This window comes from Mixophyes fleayi, chromosome 5 (genome assembly GCF_038048845.1).
Source record: "Mixophyes fleayi isolate aMixFle1 chromosome 5, aMixFle1.hap1, whole genome shotgun sequence".
Taxonomy (NCBI): domain Eukaryota; kingdom Metazoa; phylum Chordata; class Amphibia; order Anura; family Limnodynastidae; genus Mixophyes; species Mixophyes fleayi.
The window spans coordinates 116,782,104-116,806,977 of NC_134406.1; the positions used below are offsets into that span (position 1 = coordinate 116,782,104).

General features: G+C 41.9%; 1 protein-coding gene across 3 annotated transcripts in view; it reads left to right on the forward strand.

Moving 5' to 3' along the window:
• COL15A1 (collagen type XV alpha 1 chain) overlaps positions 1-24,874 on the forward strand; it is a 481,077-nt gene that overhangs the window by 383,482 nt on the left and 72,721 nt on the right. For all 3 annotated transcript variants that reach the window (XM_075212747.1, XM_075212748.1, XM_075212746.1), the window contains 6 exons: positions 3,239-3,319; positions 11,751-11,786; positions 18,239-18,292; positions 18,971-19,030; positions 19,267-19,335; positions 19,454-19,495. In XM_075212747.1, coding sequence (XP_075068848.1) covers positions 3,239-3,319; positions 11,751-11,786; positions 18,239-18,292; positions 18,971-19,030; positions 19,267-19,335; positions 19,454-19,495 — 342 coding nt within the window. The remainder of the gene's footprint in view (positions 1-3,238; positions 3,320-11,750; positions 11,787-18,238; positions 18,293-18,970; positions 19,031-19,266; positions 19,336-19,453; positions 19,496-24,874) is intronic.

The following is a 24,874-nucleotide window of genomic DNA, read 5'->3' on the forward strand; positions in this document are numbered from 1 at the left end:
ATAGGCACAATTTCGCACAGAAACACTCCCAACATCTTGTGGAAAGCCTTCCAAAAAGAGTGGAAGCTGTTATCTTGGCAAAAGGGGGACCAACTCCATATTAAAGTATATGTATTTAAATAAAATATCATTACAGTACCTGTTAGCGTAATGGTCAAGCATCCGAATACTTTTGTCCATATAGGACCTGAGTCATTAAGGAGAGCAAAGCATAAAAATGGAGTAACTTTGCACCTAGGCAAAACCATGTTGTGTTGGAGGGGAAGGTCAATTTAAAATGTGGGGACAGATTTATAGTTTGGGTAGGGCATGTCCTAGATCAACTTTAAATTTCACTGTAAAAATAAAGCTATAAAGTATTTGTGTGTTACATGACAAAACAGCCAGTATTTAACTTGTGTGCAAAATAATAAACTACTTTGCACCCCTTGCATTACAACATGGTTTTATCTGAAACCTGTTTGGGAAGCTAGGCAATTGGGGTATGAACTTTTGAGAACAGTGGTGACTTGTTGCAATGTTTCATTGTTCTGTGTTATTGAAGATAGGACACCACCATTTTACTTGATGATATAAAATGACCATACTTAAAATACCTTAAATACCTTAAATATATTCTTTATTTACTTGTGAGCTTGTGAAATGATTTAAGGTGTATTTGATTATGGCCAGAGCACATATTGCCTTCATTCTTCCAAACATGGGAACAAACATATGTGCAGAAGGTGAAATCAGAGGAGTTAGAACAACCTTTAGCCAATGAATGCATTAGAACAGTGGCAGTCATTTTTCTGACCCTGCAAATGTCGGCACTTAACCTGCCGACATGAAAATGTTGTCAGGATAAACGCTGACACTTGCAGTTCGTAGACAGGTGGACAATGTCGTCAGTGTGATTGGCGACATTCAGATAAATATTACCATCAAGATTTCCATACATGCAAACTCGGGACAGATTCTGGGGAAAAGACAAAAATAGATAAATATTCTTAAAAAGGGACAATGTTAGTGACAAAGAGTCTAGAAGACATTTAAATAAAAACAGGAATTGCCTAAATTTCAGAGAGAGTTGGTAATTACATGTACTTAAAACAACCTTCTTAGGCCACATATAAGTATCATAAAAGGATTACCACATACAATACACACATTGCGGCATAAATCCTGCTGTTTTATTTAACCTCGTACACAGTATTTTATAGATTTTTAGTGCTGGTTTAGAGAAATGAATATACTTTCAGAAATTGCAGGACAATGTAATGCTTGCTTACACAGGAGCCACCACCTAGGAGTATCAATCATTAAACACAATAGAACAGCAGTTGAATGATATCCTGTATCAGCAGAGCTAAATGCAGAAATATTTAATAATCGAATAAAAGTTAAATGATAAAGTAACCTTAACATTTATTACTTTGTTTGGTCAATTTTGTATAGCCTATCTTTTATATATAAACCATAGGTGACAAATAATTAGCTTTTTGAAATATGCTGGGTATGGGGTGAAAATATCCTGTGCATTGGACCCATGCTGATCTGATACCTGGGGGAGTTGAGTTGAAGACTACATTGAAAATATATAATGGTGGAAATCTTCATTTAGTTTTCCAGAACAACTCTAGGCCACAAGTGTATAATGTGGTTTGTACTGTATTGCATGATGCGCTGTAGCTGATGAAACTGAGCTGTGTGCTATGTGACTGAAGAGAATGTAGGGTATAAATGTTTTCAGCAATAAAAAGAGAAATAGGGGAAAGAAAGGGAGATCTACCCTACATGTTCCAGACCAAAATCATTAAGGTAGGAGTTAAGGGTTTTACTTGGGGTTTGGGGTTAGAGTCAGACAGAGGTAGCTTGGGGTAGAGGGTTAAAGTTAAGGTAGATTTGGGTTTGGGGCTAATATAGCCTTCCAAACACTCAGGTAAACTCTGATTTTATTTTTCAAATGTGATTTTATTTGAAAATGACACATGGTTACACAGAATCTGTCTTTTAGTATGTTCAGTGGTTGGGAAGGGGCTTTAGTGCGGATTCAGAGGGTTCATGTATCATTCTTGTTTTTCATAGAATATATCTTTTTTTAAACATTGGCTAAAACAGTGCAGGTATTCTAGGAGATGCCTAGGCATTTTTAACCTGTAAAATGCACACTACTAACAGATTTTTACTTTTCATAAAAGTGTAGAACCTGCTTTTGAATTAGACTATAAACAAAACACAAGAACACATTGTCATTATTTATACTGTTTGTAAATATAATTTAAGGTTATAACTGAACAAATCCTATTTGTGCAGGAAATAATAGTTGCTGTTGCTAAGTTCCTACAAACAGGTTCCTTGTACACTACCAATCAGAGTTCAAATTGTGATCCATGTGGAATATTTTCTCTTTATTTTATCTGGTTCTTGGTGCATATTTTTATACATTAACTATCACCCTATGGGAGAACTGATAATCACATTTTACTTACTGAAACTCAGTTAAAAGCATGGCGAAGACCACAAAACAGAAATATTCAGTTATTCGGCATGGAGGTATAATGTCCTATTCTGTTTCACCCTAATAGCCTATTAGCCTGTTAAAAAAAGCAAAGTGAAAGTTTTATTTAATACTAGAGTCCATTTGTCCCAATGTTCCCATACCCATTAGCACTTACATCGTGTTGCCATTTTTTTCTAATGCTGCTTGCTCCATTTGCATCCCTTCGACTGCAATTGCTGGTTATTGCCAGTAAGTAGTCGACCTAAGAATTGTAATCATCTGCTGGCAACGGCCTCTGAAAAATATCAATCTGTGATAATGAAACTTCATTAAAAGTGCGTCACTCAACAACAATAATCAATAAGAGTTTGGGGAATACAAATGAATAGGTTGTGTGTTTCTAATTTAGTGAGATTTTTTCTTTTCATTCTGAAACCTTGACACAAGTCCATACCTTTTGTAAAAATAAGTTATCATTTTCTAACAACGATATGGAGTTCCACAGTAGTAGAGTTCTTTATTGTTCATAGGTGGATTGGATCAACCTTCTAGTTTAATTTACATTTTTTTTTCATTCTCTCATAGGTCAATCCACTCTTAAAACTCTTAAAACAAAATGTTTGTAATAACTTGTTTTGTGGAAAAGAAAACCAAAAAACAAACAAACAAATTTTTTTTTATAATTTTCATTGTATCTGTAATGCAGTTTGTAATTTTCTCTGCAGTGCATAAATGGTCGAGTATTTTTTGTTTCAGGGTGAAAAGGGAGAACCGGGAGCAATCATTGCAGCTGATGGCTCTTTAATGATGAAGTTGTCCGAAGCTCGAGGAGAAAAGGTGAAGTTTAGCTTTATAACCAGGAGGAAAAGTTTGATATCATGATGGTGGTGGAATAGTTAAATGCACTGTTGTTTACTTGTGCCAAAACTCACATTAGACATGCACTTATAGGGAAGTAAGAGAGCCATATTAAACATATTGATCTAGTTTAGGTAGCATGTTAGCAATTTGCCAACTTCAGCAATTAATTAGCTTCTTAAAGTGTCTCTTGCATAAAAGATTTTAAAAAGAAAAGAATATTTTATGAGAATTAATGAGAATTAATCATATGATCATTGTATTTCCAGTTACTTATATACGTGCCAATTTATTAAAAATCTTCGAAAGTCTTCAGCTGCTTGATGCAGGGAAATATTGTCGACACCACTCACCAATACAGTATCACCCTCAATTGTTTTCACCAGAGAGAGGCCTTTTTGACATTTAATAAATATATCCCATAGTAGAGAGTTTTAAAAAGCAACCAGCTGCCTTTTATTTAAGTCCTTGCATCTAATTACATATGTCAAGCAGACTTCACATGCTGGTACCAGTGAAAAACATAGGTAATAGATAAAATATGTATTATAATAAATATTACATTATTCATAATTATAACAAGAACAAAACATTCAACACTACATATTAAAACCATCACAATAAAAACTATACCAGTATGTAGTACTACAGCCCACCCCATAGTAGTTTCCACACTGGATGAAGAGGGTCAGGTGACTTTAGGGTTGTAACCTCGGTCACCTGTTACAATAACACAGGAGTCAGTTCAGAGCTCTAAACTGATATCACTTTATGCTGTCTGGACCTTTAACCTAATTCCAAATGCCGGTATGCAATATAATATCAAAGGAATGGCCAGGAGACAGTAATTGAAAGAGTGTTTTGATTCTACAAAATCCTCTGTCTGGATTAGTTGTTCACATATCGGACCCAGATCTAAATAGACCTTCATGTCTTAAACTTTTTAACATATGTCTTTAATTTTTATTATGATGGTTTTAATATGAAGTGGTGAATGTTCTTTTCTTGTTATAATCGTGAATGGATAAATACTTATTTTACCACTTGTTTATTTTATCTATTATATAGGTTTTTCACAGATTGGATTAGCTGTATTAAATAGTTCATTTTCTATATATTTACATCATGCCCATTGAATCTATGAAAGTTTGCATTCTATGAAAGTTTGACGAGTCTTTGCACTTCCGACTGTTTTCTCATACTGCAGCAGCTGTGTGGAGGCGAGCACATCTAGCTACAGCATGTCGAGTTAGATTGTTACCTGCAGCTAGTTTCTCTCCTTTTTTTTTTTTCCTGTCTATTAGATGGAGAACTCCAAGGCATCTTACACATAATTCCAATGAAATATAAGAAACTACTATACAAACTCACTTGCATCAGTGGCGTAGCCAGGTTTTGAAGTGAGGGGGAGCAAAGGGTAAAAATTAGGCGCAAGTTGTTTTGAATAGTGCAATATAAAACGACTACGTCTGGGTTGAGAAGTGCAACCAACCAATTATGGCGGACGTTGCGTTTCAAACCTCTCCTCAATCTGCATTTATAGTCATTAGCAGCATACTACACACCATTTTAATTATATGTGGTACATATATACACAATGCACAATTACATAACATCTAAGAACTTGACAAATGCTACACCCTGCGGACCTATTACCAGAAATGCTTAGTTTTTTGTGGCACACAGTGCAGAATGCACCAACTTAGGTAGTGCCATCTACCGTGCTCTATGGGTCCTCTGGCAGATCATAGCAGACACAAGGTACATAAGACAAGTGGAGAGAACAATAGAACAAGGTGACGTTACAAAAACAAACTATATGCATGTAAGCTATTGCTTATTTTTAGCAATAGTAGGAAGAAATGTATATGAGGAGGAATGGCAGGAAAATAAGACAATGTTTTGTAAATAAAACAACACGGCTACACAGTAGGGATAAATAAGAACATATGTAGTATACCGACATGGATTATGTCAAAATAGGTATTAAAGAATTGATGAGAAAGTGAATTCCTAGACCACTACAATTACTTAAAATAAATTAACCAGGTATAAGTAGAGGTCACGACGCAATGATCTAGTTGAAACTTACTAAGGAGATTTTGCTACAACATTGCTAGTACACAGGTACAATATTTAAAAGTACAGATGTGTCTGGATATATAACAAAAACAAAACAAAACAAAAAATATATATATATATATATATATATATATATATATATATATATATATACTGTGGCAAGAGCCCGCTACTGCTGAAGCACATGCGAACAACTTCTTCCTTTTTATGTAGTTTTATTGCCAGGATGGTAAATGTTTTGACACCGTACAGATTTCACAGCAATACTTGGAGACCCTAAACGCTAGCTAGACATAGCTCAGCTCTCTCAAGACAAGCCAGCTTACCCAGCGTTGATCTCTGTGCACAAATGATATAAACAAGCTTTTATACCTGATACTCCTCCTCCAGCCTTAGCTTGATGGACAGGTGACACACCCACCTTCTCTTTAAAAGGAAACGCCCATCACTGGCTCTGTAATTCAAACAGACACACCCTGTCTGTTTGCTGAGAGGAAGGATTTCAAGTCATGTAAGTTAAACCAAATTTAAACTATTGCTTTTCATACATAGGTCTTTACATTCAATCTAGGTGCATTACTGCACAAATGCTTTACTCTACTTCCCTGCTTTCTCTGCATATTGCCAGCTAAATGACTCCTTTTGTTACATATCCCTCCCCCTAGCGTCTCCAAGTAAGGGGACGTGGACTTCGCGAGGAGCGCATATTTTCGTGACAATGCATCTGCATTTTTGTGTAGAATCCCGGGTCTATGTTCTACTGAGAACTTGAAAGGTTGCAGTGCCAAGAACCAGCGGGCTACCTTGGCATTTACCTCACGGTTGTTCTGCATCCATCTCAATGGTGCATGGTCTGTTATTAAGGTGAACTCTCTGCCTAGGAGATAATAGCGCAGAGCTTCTGTAGCCCACTTTATGGCGAGACATTCTTTCTCCACAGTGGCATATTTTTGTTCCCTTGGAAGCAACTTACGGCTTAGGTACAGGACAGGATTTTCTACTCCATTCTTCTCCTGTGACAGGACTGCACCTAAGCCAACACCAGAAGCATCAGTTTGGAGGAAGAACCTCCGGGTAAAATCCGGTGCTTGTAGAACTGGGGAGGAACAAAGAGCTAACCGAAGATTAGAACAGGCGGTTTTTGCAGAGTCAGACCAGGTTAATCTATCTGGACAACTTTTTTTTTTAACATGTCCGTTAGTGAAGCAGCTCTAGTGGTGAAGTGGCTTACAAACCGCCTGTAGTATTCTACGAAGCCTAAAAAGGTTCTTAACTGTGACTTTTTCTCTGGTCTTGCCCAATTTTTGACTGCCTCCACTTTGTCTAGCTGGGGTTTGACATGCCCTCGACCAACAACGTACCCCAAATATTTGGCTTCTCTCATGGCTATGGCACATTTCTCTGGGTTAGCTGTTAACCCTGCTGACCTTATTGAAGCTAAGACCGCCTCAACTTTGGCGAAATGTGATCCCCAGTCTGGGGTATAAATCACTATATCGTCCAGATAAGCGGCTGCATAATCTGTGTGAGGTCGTAGCAATTTATTCATGGCCCTTTGGAAGGTGGCAGGTGCCCCATGCAATCCAAAGGGTAGGACTTTATATTGATAGAGACCATCAGGGGTGGAAAATGCAGTCTTTGGCTTGGCGGTGGAAGTCAGGGGAACTTGCCAATAACCCTTTGTTAGATCAAGGGTTGTCAAATAATTGCTACCAGCAAGATTTTCCACTAGTTCATCCACACATGGCATTGGATATGCATCAAACTGCGACATACTGTTTAGGCGCCTAAAGTCATTGCAGAACCTAATTGTCCCATTGGGTTTCGGGACAAGCACAATGGGACTATTCCACTCACTAGTGGACTCTTCAATCACATCTAACTGGAGCATCTTCTCGACCTCCTTTCTCACGTCCACCCGTCTGGCTTCTGGAATACAATACGGCTTCTGCTTTACAATGACTCCTGGCGCAGTGACAATGTCGTGTTCGATTAAGGTAGTGCGCCCAGGAATGGAAGAGAAGACATCCCTGTTCCGGCGAATCATTTCTTCAGTCTGTTGTCTCTGCTGAATGGACAAAGCTGGCTCTATGGGCACTTCAGACTTTTCAATGGCAGTATTCACGACCTGAGGAGAGGTTTCCTCATCATGCCAAGGTTTAAGGAGGTTAACATGATATATTTGCTCCACCCTTCTCCTACCTAACTGGCGGACTCTGTAATTGACAGGACCGACAGCCTCTAGAATTTCATATGGACCCTGCCAATGGGCGAAAAGTTTGCTTTCCTGGGTGGGAACCAGGACTAGGACCTTGTCCCCAGGCTTGAAAGATCGAACAACAGCACTTTTATCATAACTTTTCCTCTGTCGTTCCTGAGCCTCTTTTATATGTTGCTGCACAATGGGCCCTATCTTTCCTAGCCTCTCATACATTTGGGACACAAATTGTACCAGATTTGGCTCCCTGGGACCTTGCTGCTCCCACCCTTCTTTTAACATATCCAAGATACCCCTGGGCTGTCTCCCAAACAATAGCTCAAAGGGACTAAACCCTGTTGAAGCTTGAGGTACCTCACGGATGGCAAACATCAAATAGGGAATAAGAGTGTCCCAATCTTTTTTCTCTTGAGCCACTGCTTTCCTGAGCATGTGCTTTAATGTGCGGTTAAAGCGTTCCACCAACCCATCTGTTTGTGGATGGTATACAGAGGTGTAAAGCGCCGTAACCCCTAGCAATTGGCACATGTCCTTCATCAGTTTAGACATGAATGGAGTACCCTGATCTGTGAGAATTTCATTGGGTATTCCCAAGCGTGTAAACATCAATACAAGTTCTCTAGCTATGGTGCTGGCCTTTTTGTTTCGTAAGGGAATTGCCTCTGGATACCTGGTTGCATAGTCAAGCACCACTAGTATATATTGGTGCCCACGTGCGGATTTTTCCAGTGGCCCCACAAGGTCCATGGCTATCCATTCAAAGAGAACTTGTACTATTGGTATAGGAATGAGAGGTGCCCTGTACATAGGTTTGGGACAGGTTCTCTGACAAATGGGACAGGACCGGCAATACTTTTTCACTGCCATGTGTACACCGGGTCAGTAAAACCTAAGCAGAACTCGTTCCCGTGTTTTATCCTCCCCTAGGTGTCCCCCACAGACATGTGTGTGTACTGCTTTTAACACTAGGGGTACATGGACCTGAGGAACCATTAATTGTTCTACTTTTTCCCCCTGCACATTAGCAACTCTATACAGGAAATTATTTTTTAACAATAAAATATGGTATACCTTCTGCAGGCTGGGCGGCTTTCGCTACACAATTTACCTCAGTCACACTTTTAAAGGCATGTTCCAAAGTGGCATCATTAAGTTGGTCTCGAGCAAAGTCCTGCAGAGGAAACAAAATTGGTATTACGGACCAGTCCGTATCCTCACTGACAGGCGGGGTGGGCTCATCTGCGACATCACCGACCAATGCTAGTTTGGACTGTCCATGTTTCCCCGCAGGTGGATGCTTTTGTGGAACTCCTGCTGTGACTCCCAGGATGGTATTCCGGTTTGGCGGTTTCCAAAGATCGATGTCCAGATGTTGTGGATCTTTAGGCGGTTCCTTTAAGACCGGGCTTCCAACCGTTGCATCAGTTGCCGGCATGTCTGGCCGGATGCGTCACCGAGGACATCATTAAACAGTGGGAAGTCTCGCCCCAAAATGAGTGGATATGGGAGTTTAGCTGCTATGGCAGCTACCACCATAACAGTTTTGTCTTTGAGTGTGACTGGTAATATTGTTCTTTCATACTCCTCTGTCGTGCCATGTACGCAAAGAACCTTCACCTTGGGCAACCGAGAAGTTATGGTTTCGGGTAAGGCAGAGCTGGAAACCAATGAGAGTTCACTCCCCGAGTCAACCAAGGCCAGAACAAGGTTCTGGTTGATTAGCACAGTCACCCGGAACAAACAAGGACTTCCTGATGTGGGACTCATGGTAAAACAGCTTGGAAAAGCAGGCCCAATATGTGCCACGGAACAGTCCATGGGTTCCGGTAGTTTAGGACACTCTGCCTTAAAGTGGCCTGGCTCACCACATTCAAAACACTTCAGATTAGACGGCTTTGCACCTGGCCCTCTGTCCGTAGCAAGGATTGTCAAACCTGGCTTTTGGCGTGGCAGAAGCTTTGGCACAAATGCAGGTTCTTTAGTCATTTGCTGTAGCGCACAAAACCTTTCTACCATGGTGGCAAGCTCTTCATAAGTTTGTGGGTCTAATTGTAGAACCCACTTTTGCAAATCGCGGTTCAGCCCCCGGATGCAGTGATCTATCGCCAGAACGTCAATAATCCGAGAAGGCGAATTCTCCTCAGGCTGCAGTCATTTCTTTAAAATTTTAGAAAGCTCAGTCACTTGCGCTCTGACTGGTTTTTCTTTAACATAGCGCCATTGGTGATAGCGCTGGGCTCGGCCTGGCCCGGAAACTCCAATGTGAGCCAATATCTCAAACTTTAGGCACAGATAGTCAGAGGCCCGTTCCTCATCTAGATCCATATAAGCTTGCTGAGCTTCAATCAGATATGGCGCCAGCCTCTCAGCCCAATCTTTAGGAGGCCATTTTGCCCCTTTTGCAAGTCTCTCAAAGGACAACAGATATGCTTCTATGTCATCACCTGGCGACATTTTCTGGAGAACAGGACCAAGTGGTTCATTTCTGTCATGTCTCACCTGGCTTAACTCTTCTCTTAAGAGCCTTGTGTTTTCCACATGTGCCTTGGCAACTCGTTTCATCTGAGCTTGCTGCTGTTCACGTCTGCGCGGGTTGGGTAGCGGAAACTTGCTACCCGGAGTATCCCACTCCTGACACCACTTGTGGCGAGAGCCCGCTACTGCTGAAGCACACGCGAACAACTTCTTCCTTTTTATGTAGTTTTATTGTCAGGATGGTAAATGTTTTGACACCGTACAGATTTCACAGCAATACTTGGAGACCCTAAATACTAGCTAGACATAGCTCAGCTCTCTCAAGACCAGCCAGCTTCCCCAGCGTTGGTCTCAGTGCACAAATGATATAAACAAGCTTTTATACCTGATACTCCTCCTCCAGCCTTAGCTTGATGGACAGGTGACACACCCACCTTCTCTTTAAAAGGAAACGCCCATCACTGGCTCTGTAATTCAAACAGACACACCCTGTCTGTTTGCTGAGAGGAAGGATTTCAAGTCATGTAAGTTAAACCAAATTTAAACTATTACTTTTCATACATAGGTCTTTACATTCAATCTAGGTGCATTACTGCACAAATGTTTTACTCTACTTCCCTGCTTTCTCTGCATATTGCCAGCTAAATGCCTCCTTTTGTTACAATACATACATAAAATAGCTGACATATGCAGCAATAATTTAGCCAATGTCCCAATGTTACAAAAATACATGGTTTAACAACGGTCTTTATAAAATCCATGTAATTAACTCATCAGAAAATAAGTTATTAATATACCCAGTGTTACGGTACTTCCATACATGTGGTATATAGTTTATAACCAGAGTTGTACATACATACAAATAGTGCAGTGCAGTGACAATAGTGCATTATGTTATAAAGCCATGTAGAGTGCTGCATTGTAGATTGATATGTGAGGTATACATACACATAAAGTGGTTAATACAACCAGTCACTGCAGGGGGTCATGTCCTCTGTCCTGGTACTTCTGATCAGCTGCCTTCACTCCTATCTACCTGGGCTACCGGTCACAATAAAGCAATGCATGACAGTAGGCCTCCTGGAGATTGTAGCCCCTAGATATTTGCTACTTAATAGTCCCGTCTCAGGTGTCTATCTTGATCTCTGGCTAAAACACAAGAACCTGCAAAGCTGCTGGTGTGTGTTGGTATGTGGTGACTGGCCCTCTAGGCGCCAATCTTAGTTACAGTTGTGTTTGGGGGAGCATTCACTTCCACTGCTCCCCCTGGGTACACTACAGATGCAGATGTTTTAAGTAGCTATTTAATGAATCACAACTCATCAGTTCTTTCACTTACATCCGAAGTCCTATCTCCACATACAAATTCATCAGGCAGCTTAGATCAACCACCATGGGTTAACAGCTGATTGTAGGATTACAAATAACACACAAGTGATGTCAATACATGTATAGCTCCTGTAAATAATATCTTCTGCATTTGTTTTGTGTTTTCTTCACTCTAACATTTCAATTCTGTCTTACAACTAGTTAAAACAGTCTAATGCAGCACATTTAAATTTTGTTTTGTATTAAGAAATAATATTAATAAACTCTTAATAATACTTGTATTCTTGCTTTTATTTTTTTTTGAAGGGTGAGCCAGGTATGATGGGACCACCTGGAGCAATGGTAATCACATGCATTTATACTAATGTTAATACGGATGCTGTATTACTTTATCATAAAGGATACACTTCAAACTTCCATATATGTTTCCATTAAATATGTTAAAGCTACATATTTGCTAATACAACATGTCAATTGTGAATTTTAGTTTCAAATACATATAGATGTCTGGCCTCCTGTAGAGTAAAATTGTAACCTTAGGAATATCCGTTGAGGTGTATATTGCTTGGGTTTCTGAATTGAAAAGACAATGCCTTCCCTAACCCCTGCCTACTTGCATTAGCAGCATAATTAGTATGGTTTTGATGGTAGCATTTAATTTTTTTGATTGTCTTAATAAATAAAAGTCCATTTCACTTTCAAAAATAATAAAACCCCTCATAAAACAGGACATATGAATGGTTCTTTAACATTGCATTTCCTCATTGTGTATGGAGCAGAAATTAAATGCAATATATGTATCAGAACTGCATATGAAAGCACCAGTCAAAAATTTGAAAATGGATCATACAAACAAAAACATTGCTAGCAGCCCACTGCTTCTATTATTCTGTAGGAAAGAAACATTAATAAAAGCAATACAGTCATGAAAAGGCAGGCAAGCAACAATATAAAAACAATTTAAAAAACACAAACGGTCTTTTACAGCATGTAAGGTTGTATGTAGACTGAACCTTCTGTCATAATACCAATATATTTTGCCTAGTCCTTTCTTTTGCTCATGGATTTTCAGTATTACAAACATACTCTTGCTGAATCAGATAATAAAGAGAAGTGGCAAATTATTATGAGATGGATTTTCGAGATGGTAGCTCAGAGGCAGAACTAGCGAGCTGTGAGCCCCAGTGCAGGGAGGAGGGAACCGGGACCCACAGCTCGCTAGTTTCCTGTGCAGCGGGCCCCATTACCTCCATGGGCCCCACTGCACTAATGGTAGTTCCACCACTGCTCAGAGTTCATAATTATATAAAAAGCCCATACTTTTCCTATTCAAACTCTGTATTGCAAGTATACCCTTAGTCCTTGAAAAACATTGCGGGGTATGTTTATTCCAGTAAACAGGAGAATATGAGGGACATACTGTGTTTTCTCATGACGTTACCTCACAAGTGTACAATTTAAGAACTATGATTGTTTTATTGGGTAATGAGGCACAACGTCATGGCCTGAGCACTGCCCAGAGCTCATGGTAGTTTTAATATGCCACTGACAATGTCTGTTTCCTGTCCGGGAACTCGGAGCAGCTATCAGTTCGATTCCCCTAAACAGAGGTGGATTAAGGCTCAGGGTATTTATGACATCAGGGCCCCTATTATGTAACATGGTTATCATTTTAGACAAATACACAGGCACTACTGTTAGAAGCACACAGCTCTGCCTTCACAAGCAGTACGTTGTGAAGCGGGACATACCTCCCAACTGTCCTTTCAGTCGGACCAAATCCTGACTAAGGGAGACAGTCACCCAACTTCAGGACTGCCCCACCAGATTCAGGACAGTTGGTAGATTGTCCTGCTCTCTGCTACCTGTCTTGGTCACTTTCACCACTTGTAGCAGCTGGTTTCTTTAGCTCAGTTCATTCTTGTCTTGATCCTGGAATATTGGATGTCCTATTTTGAAAATAAAAATGGGTACATGAAATTTAGAAAACTCCAACCAGCCCCGGTGTTAAAACAATAGCACTCACGTTTTATAATTAGGCCTCCCTCCAGTCCCCACAATAATAATATTCACATTTAATAAGTAGACCTTTTTCCCTCCAACCAGCCCCAACATTAAATTAACAGTATACCCATTTACTCAAAACATATTTCCCTTCCAGCAATAAATTAAATAGCATTAAAGTTTAATAAATATAGCCATTTTCCACAACCATCCCTGACAATAAATAATTCATATTCACATTAATAAATAGCCATCCTCCCCAAAATCAGCCTCATATTCAATTGATAGCCCTAAGCCACCCCAGCATTAAATTAAAGGTTCCTTCACCTCACCTTAAATAATTAGCCCCCACCTACACTCCACCATTAAATAGCCTACCTCCCACACTATATTAAGATCCTCCCTTCCCTCACATATTATATTAAAATACTGCGCGCGCACACACACACACACGCTATATTTAAAATATTGTGTACACACACACACGCTATATTTAAAATACTGCACGTGCGCGCGCACACACGCTATATTTAAAATACTGCACGCGTGCCCACACACACACACACTATATGAATATGGCCAAACGAACACTATAGCAACATGGGGCCACACAGACACACTATTAGCCACACAGACACACTATTAGCCACACAGACACACTATTAGCCACACACACTCACTATTAGCCACACACACTATATGCCACACAGACACACTATTAGCCACACACACACACACTATTTGCCACACAGCCACACACAAACACACACACACACACACTATTAGCCACACACACTATTAGCCACGCAGACACACTATTTGCCACACAGACACACTATTAGCCACACACACACACACACTATTAGCCACACAATTTGCCACACAGACACACTATTAGCCACACAGACACACTATTAGCCACACAGACACACTATTTGCTACCCAGACACACTATTAGCCACACAGCCACACACACTATAACCACATGGCTTAAAGTTGTATTCGCCAAGTATATGCCAGTACAGGGGCGGATCTAGAAAAGTACTGTACCCGGGGCGATTTAGGGGGGGCGATTTAGGCCCCGCCCCTTTCTAAAATCTTAGGCTGCCGACGGCTGCACAGTATGTGCAGGTCCGTCCAGCCGTGACAGGCAGTGACAGTGTGCTGCCCAGCTGCTCTGATTGTGTTTTAAACACAATCAGAGCAGCCGGGCAGCACACTGTCCCTGCCTGTCACGGCTGGACGGACCTGCACATACTGTGCAGCCGTCGGCAGCAAGTGTCTGCTAGGGGGGGCGATCGCCCCTATCGCCCCCCCTGGATCCGCCACTGTGCCAGTAACAGTAAAGCAACTCAATCTGTCTAATCATGGGCAACAGGCAGTCTGCAGGTAGCCAGTGACCTGTTGAGCCTTCACCTGCAGCCTCTGCTCTTATCTGCATTATGCCCCCACTCTGATTGTTAATCAATAATTCAGACCTAGGACTCAAAGCTGACTGACCGACTTTCTGGTCAAGGTGGTATTAATTAGTGAAATTTGTTTATTATTGGCCATTAATTGGTAATTAGTAGTCAATGGCCACCAGTGCCCTCAATAAGTGTGAGCTTGTGGGGAGGGCCTGAGTGGCATGTGTCTATCTTTGATAAACTTATTTTAACTTATTACCGAGCTTAAGGGTATTGTGCAACACTTGTGACGGTTAGGGGGCTGCACATGTGGCCCTTGAAATCTATCAGACTGACCTAAACAGTTTTATAACCAGTGGTGCATATCATGTAGATATGCTCTCTCCATGTTATCTTATGGCGTATGTAGATAAATAATGAGAATATATAAACAAAAAACTACCTCTAGCTGCTTGTGCCCACAATACTGTTGCCAATGTGTTATATATATGAAATATGTAGACTGATATTTTTAGTAGCTCAGCAGTTCCTATGCCATTTACTACAGTGTGTGAAAGTGGACCTGCACAGTGGGGATAACTATTTGCCACACAGACACACTATTACACACACACACAGACGCTTACCTTTTTAAATCCAGCAGCAGCACTGTGCGCGCTGCCCGGCAGACAGAGAATCAGTGACTGACGGCTATGCGAGCAATCACATGGGATGGCACCACGTGACAGGTGCCGTCCCATGTGATTGCTCACGTAGGCGGCAGTCATTGATTCTCCGTCCACAGAGCAGCACCCAGAGTTCTGCTGCTCGGCGGGCATGCGGACTGGCCCATCTGGCCATCGGCCCTTCTGGCATGTGCCAGATGGCCAGTCCGGCCCTGCTTTCCATGTTGTGCAAGGTGCTGAAACTATTCGAAGTAGTCACCTGTGAAGAGAGTTCAGACACTGCTAGCTTGAGTCAAGTGATTCCCTTAATTAGACTTTTGGAAAAGCAGCTTGGGAAACTGAAGGAGGAGATTAAACAAAGCAATTACGCTAAGTATGTCGGACTTGTAGATCAAGTACTTTATTCGCTTCGCCAGGATCCAAGCGTTATCTTGAAATTGTATCACTACATTTTGGCGACTGTGCTAGATCCTCGGTTTAAGAGCTATGTCTTCTCTTTGTGTCCAACTGACTCAGATCTGAAGAGGTGCAAGGAGCTCCTGGTGAGCAAGATGATAGCTCAAGTGTTTTGTGACAGGACTGCATCTCCTCCTTTAGTTTCTCACTCAACTGTTGCTAGGAAAAAACGTAGCTTTCCCAAGAGACCCAGGGATGATACAGATGACTCAGCACAACATTTTTACATCTGGTCTAGTCTAAAAGAATTGACCAAAAAACGTGACACCTCTGCCGTAACTTCACCTGATCCTACTATCAACATCCAAAGGATGGTGGAGGATTATTTAAAGACAGCATAGAAATAGACACATCAGACTGTCCCTTTACATACTGGGACGAAAAAAAGGGAATTTGGAGACTCATGTACCAACTCGCTTTGCACTGCCTAAGCTGCCCACCCTCCAGTGTGTACTCGGAAAGAGTTTTCAGCACAAGCGGGAACCTTGTCAGCGATCGGCATAGGAGGCTACTTCCTCAAAATGTGGAAAAGATGATGTTCATAAAAATTAACTTCAATTTCCACGAGGAAGGCCTTTCCTGCCAATTACAACAAAATATTGAGACTTCTGTAATGGTTTTCCAGCGATGATGAATTAATAATGTGTGAGGATGATGTGCAAATTGATGAGGGTTGGGATGAGACTGAGGATGATGACACCAACATCTTGCCACAGTAGAGTTCATTAACAGCACTGTTACCTTAGGTACCTTAAGCCCATGATTAGCTTGTTTTGTAGTAGCCCAAACAAACCAAGCACTTCAGCCACAAGGAATGCCACTTTTGTGGCTGAAGTGCCTGGTTTGTTAAAGTGTGCATGTCCTTTTTAAGATTCAACATAAGGGTGGGTGGGAGGTCCCAAGAACAATTCCATTTTCCACCACTTTTCCTTTTAGCTATCGCTGTGTGCCAATGTTATCTACATGTGCTATATACTGTTGTGTGCTTTGCAAACATCTTAGACACCCATTGATGATGCAGATGACTCAGCACAACATTTTGACATCTGGCCTTGTCTACTGTAAAAGAATTGACCAGAATTAGTGACACCTCTGCTGTAACTCCACCTGATCCTACTATCAACTGTCAGCATCCAAAGAATGGTGGAGGATTATTTTACATTTTTTTGAACTGTATAAAGACAACAGTTTTATTAACAAAGAACAACATTGCTTGCAGAAGTAATGTGAGCATGAATGTCTAAATAGACGTGTATATGTATTACCATCCACCTAGCTGCTATTTCATTAGTATTGCACAAAGTGTTTATAATCTGCACTTTATGTCAAAGGTACCTAACTATATTATATTTTTTGTGAATTGGGACTGATTCTAAGCTCAGTGATGAACTTGCTTTTTGCTGTGAATTACAATGGCTCTATTTAGTGCATTGTCTGGCACCCTGAATTGGTCTGGGTCTGATAAACGCATCCTGTGGGGGGGTGGGGGGTCAACGCTCGTCGCAATGTATTAGCTGTAGAATTACCACAGTTATCCAAGGAACGGGTGGAGCAATCAAATGAACCATTAGTGATTTCATGATCCAAGGACAATTCCATCTTGCACCACTTTTATTTACTGACACTGCTGTGTGGCAATGTTTCCTAGATGTGCTAGGACCTGCTGTGTGTTTGAGTCATTGCTCTGTCGCTTAGCATCCAGCCAGGTCGCTGCTGTCTTTGTTTGAAAGTGTATGAAAATAATATTATGACTTGTGCGGTGGTCAAAACGGACCGAAAATGACTTGAAATTAGCGTTATTGAGGGTAATAATAATGTAGGGGGAAATAAAGCAAACATATGTGATTTTAGCAAAAAAAAAATAGGGATTTTAGAAAAAAATCACCAACCAAAACCAAAAACACACAAGGGCAGTTTTGCCAAAACCAAAACATGAAGTTAATCCAGATCTAAAACCAAAACCAGAACACGGGGGTCAGTGAACATCTCTAATATACACACGCACACACAATACTGTGCAAAAGTTTTAAGCAGGTGTGGAAAAACTGCTGCTAAGTAAGAATGCTTACAAAAATAGAAGTGTTAATAGTTAATTTTTAGCAATAAATAAAATGCAAGGTGAATGAACCAAATATTGATTTGATTTAGATTTATCTTCTGTTCATTCACTCTGAAATATATCAGTCAACTATTAATAGTTCTTTTATATAAGGCACATGACGATGTGTGCTGCAATTATATGTATTCTTTAATTTGCATTTAGGGTCCAGTAGGACGACCAGGATCTAAAGGAGAACTTGGCTTTCCAGGACGACCCGTATGTAATATCCTATATGAAAACATCTGTAGCTTGAAGTTTGCACAACTCCACAGTTCTTCACAGTTCTATGAAAAGGATAAAATTTAAATGGGAATGTGCATCTGGAATATGACTTAAAGAGCAGCAGATTGCTAAAACTAATGATTTTGTTTAAAATTAGGCTTAATTTGTATAAAAACAAACAAACATATGTACTTGATTCTTAAAAAGTGTATAGATTTGGTTTAAATGTGTTCTCCATGAGAGGCAGGTTTTCTCTTGGGTGTAAATGTAATTTTGTGAAGATTGAGCATTTTTTCCTCCATATAATGTATTCAGTTGATGGTTGACTTTATTGGAGATAACATAATGATAATTATGAGAATAAGAGATATAGATATAATAGATATACATATAATTATAATTAGAGAAAATGAAACATAGTTTTAATTTAATTCAGTAGGAAATTTGTAGTTGTCTTTATTATTTTTCATTTGAGAAATTAGTGTTGATTATGTTCAGCTCTTGTTCCTTTATTCCCCACTACCCCCATCCCAATTTTTTTTTAATTAAAGCAATATTCGGAAGTGTTTGCAAAATGGCAGAAGTGGTTGTCTCTAAAGGATACCATAAAAGTAGATAGATTCAAATCTATCATTGAAGATGTAAGGGAGTTTTTTTTTTATGTAACTGCAGGGGAGACCAGGACTAAATGGAGTACGAGGACAAAAAGGTGAACAGGGTATATCATCTATAGTAAGTACAAAGATTATAATTACTTTATTTGTTGCTATTTCTTATGTGTAATTTCCGATGGGTGCATTGAAATATAGAAGAGAACATACAGACCTCAAATAATTGTTTTCATATATGCTATTTAACAGCATATGTTTATGTGAATTACCTGTTACTTGTTTTAAACAATGAATTGGTTACAGCAAATCTATGTCATGAGTCCTTCTCAATAATAGTACCTCTTTCATGTTTGACAGGGTCAGCGAGGACTGCCTGGCCCCCCTGGCCCTCCTGGTCCACCTGGACCTGTTTTGAACATTAAAGGAGTAAGTATTTTTTTTTCATAAATATTATTCTTATTCTTTAGTTATCAAAATAGTTATCAATAGTTATCACAAGTAATTGTTTTAATGTAACACATGTATTTCTTTCTGAATTTCACAGAGTATCTTTCCAGTCCCTACCAGACCTCACTGCAAAGTACCTGTAAGTTACACAATACAAACCAAATGTTAAAGGGGATCTATTGTGCAAAATATGATGTGTATTTCAATAAGGTAGCATTTTGTAGCCAAATGATGGGACAAGTAAACTCAAAATAATTATCATTTTCATGAAGCAACAACTTCTATACAATAATTGCAGCTATGCTTTTTCACTTGTCAAAGGTTCGGTTTAAAAAGCATTATTATTTGTAACCACATGGTATAGTGAATATGTATACCATACCCTTTAATGTTACATACTCTATGTATTCATTTTTATCTTTATCTATGCTTACCTATTCCCTGCATGCAAAGCTGACTACAATGCTCCTGGCTCAACTTACCGTAAACAAGTAATAACAGTTTTACAGGTCTGTGAGACTCATGTCTCCAGCAAGCTGTACTGTACAATATATTACTATCCCATATAGCACACAATAATGAGACAGGGATATTTGGACAGATTAATAGAGATTCAATTCTATATATCCATCAAAACACTGCTAAGGGTCGGAAACAGGGCAGTCAGTGCAGTTAACATCAAATACATGGAATAAACATTTGCAGGGATTTAGATAAGAATGAATACACATTGAATCTGAGAGGGTGGAGAGGATTAAGTATATTTCCTTATGGAGAAACAAAAACTACGTTTCCAGCTCGCAGACCTTTTGCAAAGGCATACCTATTAATTTGTTTCAACACGTATTATGCACTGCCTTTAAAAATAACTGAAAATGGTGGCACTCAGATCTCCCCTTATACCTCTACAAATATCCCCTCACACCTCTGCACGTCTCCCCACACACCTCTCCACGGCTCCCCACACGTCTCCCCACACACCTCTGCACGTCTCCCCACACACCTCTGCAGCTCTCCCCTCAGACCTCTGCACGTCTCCCCACACACCTCTGCACGTCTCCCCACACACCTCTGCAGCTCTCCCCTCAGACCTCTGCACGTCTCCCCACACACCTCTGCACGTCTCCCCACACTCCTCTGCACGTCTCCCCACACTCCTCTGCACGTCTCCCCTCAGACCTCTGCACGTCTCCCCACACTCCTCTGCACGTCTCCCCTCAGACCTCTGCACGTCTCCCCACACACCTCTGCACGTCTCCCCCCACGTCTCCCCACACACCTCTGCAGCTCTCCCCTCAGACCTCTGCACGTCTCCCCTCAGACCTCTGCACGTCTCCCCTCAGACCTCTGCACGTCTCCCCACACACCCTCAGCACATCTCCCCTGCCTACCACTGTTCTACAGAGTATTTTTTCAGCAGCTATTTAATTATTCATGTGACAAGTGTAGGAAAAATAAAATAAACTTCTATAGTCTAGAGCTGTTTTTAAGGTAATCCTAAAAACTGCTTTCAGCTTTATAGTATCTAAAGTAATTCATAGTACAGGAAATCTGCTCTGTCTAAGACCCTGTATGCAAAATATATACATTTTTACCTAGCAGCATATTAAAAAAAAGCACTGGGAGCTACACAGACATATGGGCATATTTCACTGTCACCGCATTTTGTACACGATCATTTTCATTCCTTGTCGAATAAAAGATTGTGACTATTTATCAAAATTGTTGTTTCTGAACAGCAGTCACGATACACTGTTGTTACTGTGAACATACAAGAGTACCTATCTCCTATCTCCTCTATGATCACTATCGCAAAGTGGCCACCTTTGCAATAGTAACAGGAGGGGATAACAGGTAAGATGCAGTGAAGGAACCAAAGATCCTTCTACCACAATGCTCTCCCCATAGGCTTCAATGGCTAATGACATCTTCAGATGGAGTTAGTGCTCGGGCACAAGTTCTGAAAATCTTTGATTTTGTGTTAAATCACAAAACAGCTGTCTCCATAGAAACCTGCTTTTGCGTTATAGTATCTACTGCTATCCTTTAGTTATAAATAGAGGGGAATACTTAAAATTGCAGTAATCCCCCAAAAATGTCAGTTTCCATGGGATTAGTGGCTTGATAAACAGGCCCTTAAAAATGTACCTGCACGATATCACCCTAATAACAACACATGCTGTGTAAGAAAAAAGTCATCATGTCTGCAAAAGTATATGCCAAAAAACAGTGTATACTGTTTAGTATTAAAAACAAACTTCTAACACAATCTCAGTTTGAGATATACCACAGTGTTTTGGATTGTTTTTGGGAACAGGGGAAAAACTCCAAGTTGTTTCCAGCACCTGGTGAAAAACCTGTATGTTCATCAATATATAAAAATTAAAGTATACTTGACTCTGGCAAAAATGTAGCGCCCCCTGTGGGGAAACAGGACAGACGCAACCCTAAAAGAACTTACCTTGTAAACGATGGTCACCTCCAGTCCGCCTCCGATATCCCAGCTGCGATCCGATCCCAGCAGATCCGCAGCCGCAACCCTTGTCACCTCCAACCACGTCCCTCTAAGAAAGAGACAGAGATTACAGCTGTGCCTACCAGGTAAGGGCTGTCCGAGAATACGGCAAAGAACGAGGACACGGTCAGTCCAAGCTCACTTGCCGCCTCCTCACTTTGCTCTTGCCAAGGCACGGGGGACTACAGGCACTCGAGACCAGGACTAGTCCCGCCTCAAATACCTTGCACACCTGCCGGTGAGGGCCTAACCGAAAGGGGGAATCGAGCGTGATACTCACCGGGACACTCCCACTTACGATCCTGTTCTCCTGCACCTTCCCGACGCATGTAGATGACAAGAACACACAGCCTCCCTCTGCGCTCTCAGTGAGACTAAGATGTGCACCCACAACCGCTAAACTGACTGCAACAGCAACTCGACCCTAACAACACTCTAATGGTCGGCAACGCTACTAAGTCAAACAACTATGACTAACTAGGTGTGGTGCACTAACGGAACTGCTCACTAACCACTACGGGGAACACCAGCCGGTGTTCACGGACTAAACTGGAGGGAGGTTCCTAACCCCCTCACCCAGGTCGTACCAAGAAGCTGCCTTCTTGCTATGGGGTCACCTACGGATCCTAAGGACCGGCTGCACGAGGCCCGACTGAGGCTCACTGGAACAGCGCGCTAACCTGCGTACAAACTGCCGCCCGGAACAGCCGATCGAAACTGAACCACCCGACTGCCTGCACCCGGGTATCGAACACGTGTCCCACTCCGGAACCGCCAGGTAACCTGCACGGAACTGAGGACTAGGACTCTCAACCTGAACCACGGGACGCCCCCTGGAACTGCGTTGAGCTGTGCTGCACTGCCACCGCCTTACTCAGTCACCCCCTCTGGAAACCAGTGTGACCCCAGGGACCTAAGGGACGGGAAAACTACGTGTGTTCTCCCCTGACTATGTGTACGCTGGTAACTACACTTGTCCCCCACAGCACGGGTTAGCACAAAAAAACACAGGAACAAGAGCCTACCTTTAATTGGGGCCTGACGTCTTTCCCCAGGACACAGTTATGTAGCACACCCCAAAATACCACAATACAAACAATACTCGCCGCACAGACAAAATAAATGCAGTATACAGTACTTTGTACGCTACTCACCTGAGCACACCGCTGTTAGCCAACCAGCCGGTTGCTACAGCACCACAGGGGCCTCCGCTCTACTGTACCTCCTATCTTTGTGTGCTCACCTCACACAGGACCGCGCCTACACTCACGAGGCTCTCACGCCTCTACCACACCACCACCAGGGCCGTCTGCCCTTCACACCATGGGCCTCTTGCCCAGTTGCACACAGAGCCTTGTGCTCTGATTAATGGGCCTCAGCCCCCTCTCTAACTCAGGGCTCTAAGCCCACTAACTAGGGCCTTGTGCCCTGCTACCTAGGGGCACTAGCCCCTGCCTACTGAGGCCTGTGGCCTCCCTGACTATTTACTAGGGCCTTGTGCCCTTTATAGCCTATGGGCTACCAGCCCCTACTCAGGCCCTGTGGCCTTCCTATGGCCTCTAGGCCACTAACTACCTAAGGGCCTTGTGCCCTTGTACCTGGGGGCTCTGAGCCTCCCCTGACTCCTCTAACTAACAGGGCCTTGTGCCCGTAAAGAATATTGTGGCCTACTGGCCCACTAACTTTATCGGGGCCTAGTGCCCAGGTCCCTGGGCCTTGTGCCCCTAATTTTCTGTTCCCACGGGCCTTGTGCCCGACCGTGGCCATGGGCCTAGTGCCCGACTAACGTTGAGTGTACTTACCTGCTCTGCGCAGGAATCTCAACTTGCCACGCCGTCTTTTGCCTTCTTTCTCCGGGTCTTCCAGACCCTCCAGCCGGCGGCGCCTCTTCTCCTCTTCGGCGCTGGGTCTGCTGCTGCTGCTGGGGCGGGGGCTCTCTAAGCCCTTACAAGGGCTTCCCGCCGACGATCTCCGCTCCGCCGGCTTCTTGTCTTCTTCCACTCTGGACGTCCCACGACGTCCTTCTCTCTCCGCCGCCGGACTCTTTCTGCCAAAATGGCGCCACCCGGCGACTTATATAGTCGCCGGCGTGACGTCATTAGCCGGCGCGAGCGCTGATTGGCTCGTGTTGGCGCCAATCTTTTAAATGGCCGCTGATTGTCCAGCGGGGAAAGATGAGCCCTGATTGGCTCATCCTTCCTCCGCGGACGGGACCTGCAGGAAGGAAGACATACTTACCGCCGCTGGAGCGCTGGACGGGTAAGTCACTTCTTTCTTCCTTCTTCACCCTCTTGCTGGGCACCGGAGCTGGGGACATCTTCTGTCCCTCCAGGGACGTGGCGATCGCGGGCATCTTCGCCCGCTTCCCGGGCACCGGCGACACCTCCACAATACCAATCACCTGCGGCCCACCTCTCATCAACCTGAATTCCAAAAGCACAATATACACCATGGAGAAAGTGATGGCACTTGTGAATGTAAAATAGATCGCAAAGTCCATATACAAATAGTCTTTCTTTTGAAGATACTTAAGCAAAAAGTTACAGTTACTGCTTTGTTTCAGATTCTTAATCGTGTTTGCCTTTGGTACAATCTCATATGTCATAAAAAACTGAAAAAAATACCACATATCTCCAATATATCTCCCTTGTGTATAATTGTTGCGTAACACAGCATGTAAACATTTAAAGAAAACTAGAGAGTTGGACATACTGCAATTAAACAAGGCTTCTTTTACACAAAACATTCCTTCCACACGGGGGATAGTGCTAAATAAAGTTTGTTCCTCCAGTGTACACAAATAGGTATCAACAATATCCAGTTTTAGATGATTAAGTCTCTGTGGTGTCTTTAAGACATATAGGAATCTTCACTACTATTTCTGTACATCTAAATGTATACATTTGACTACTAATTAAAGATGAAAGATATCTGATGGTCTGTCCAAACATTTACCATTGGTAATAAGTATAATCGTAGGGAAATCTACAGTTTGGTTTTTTA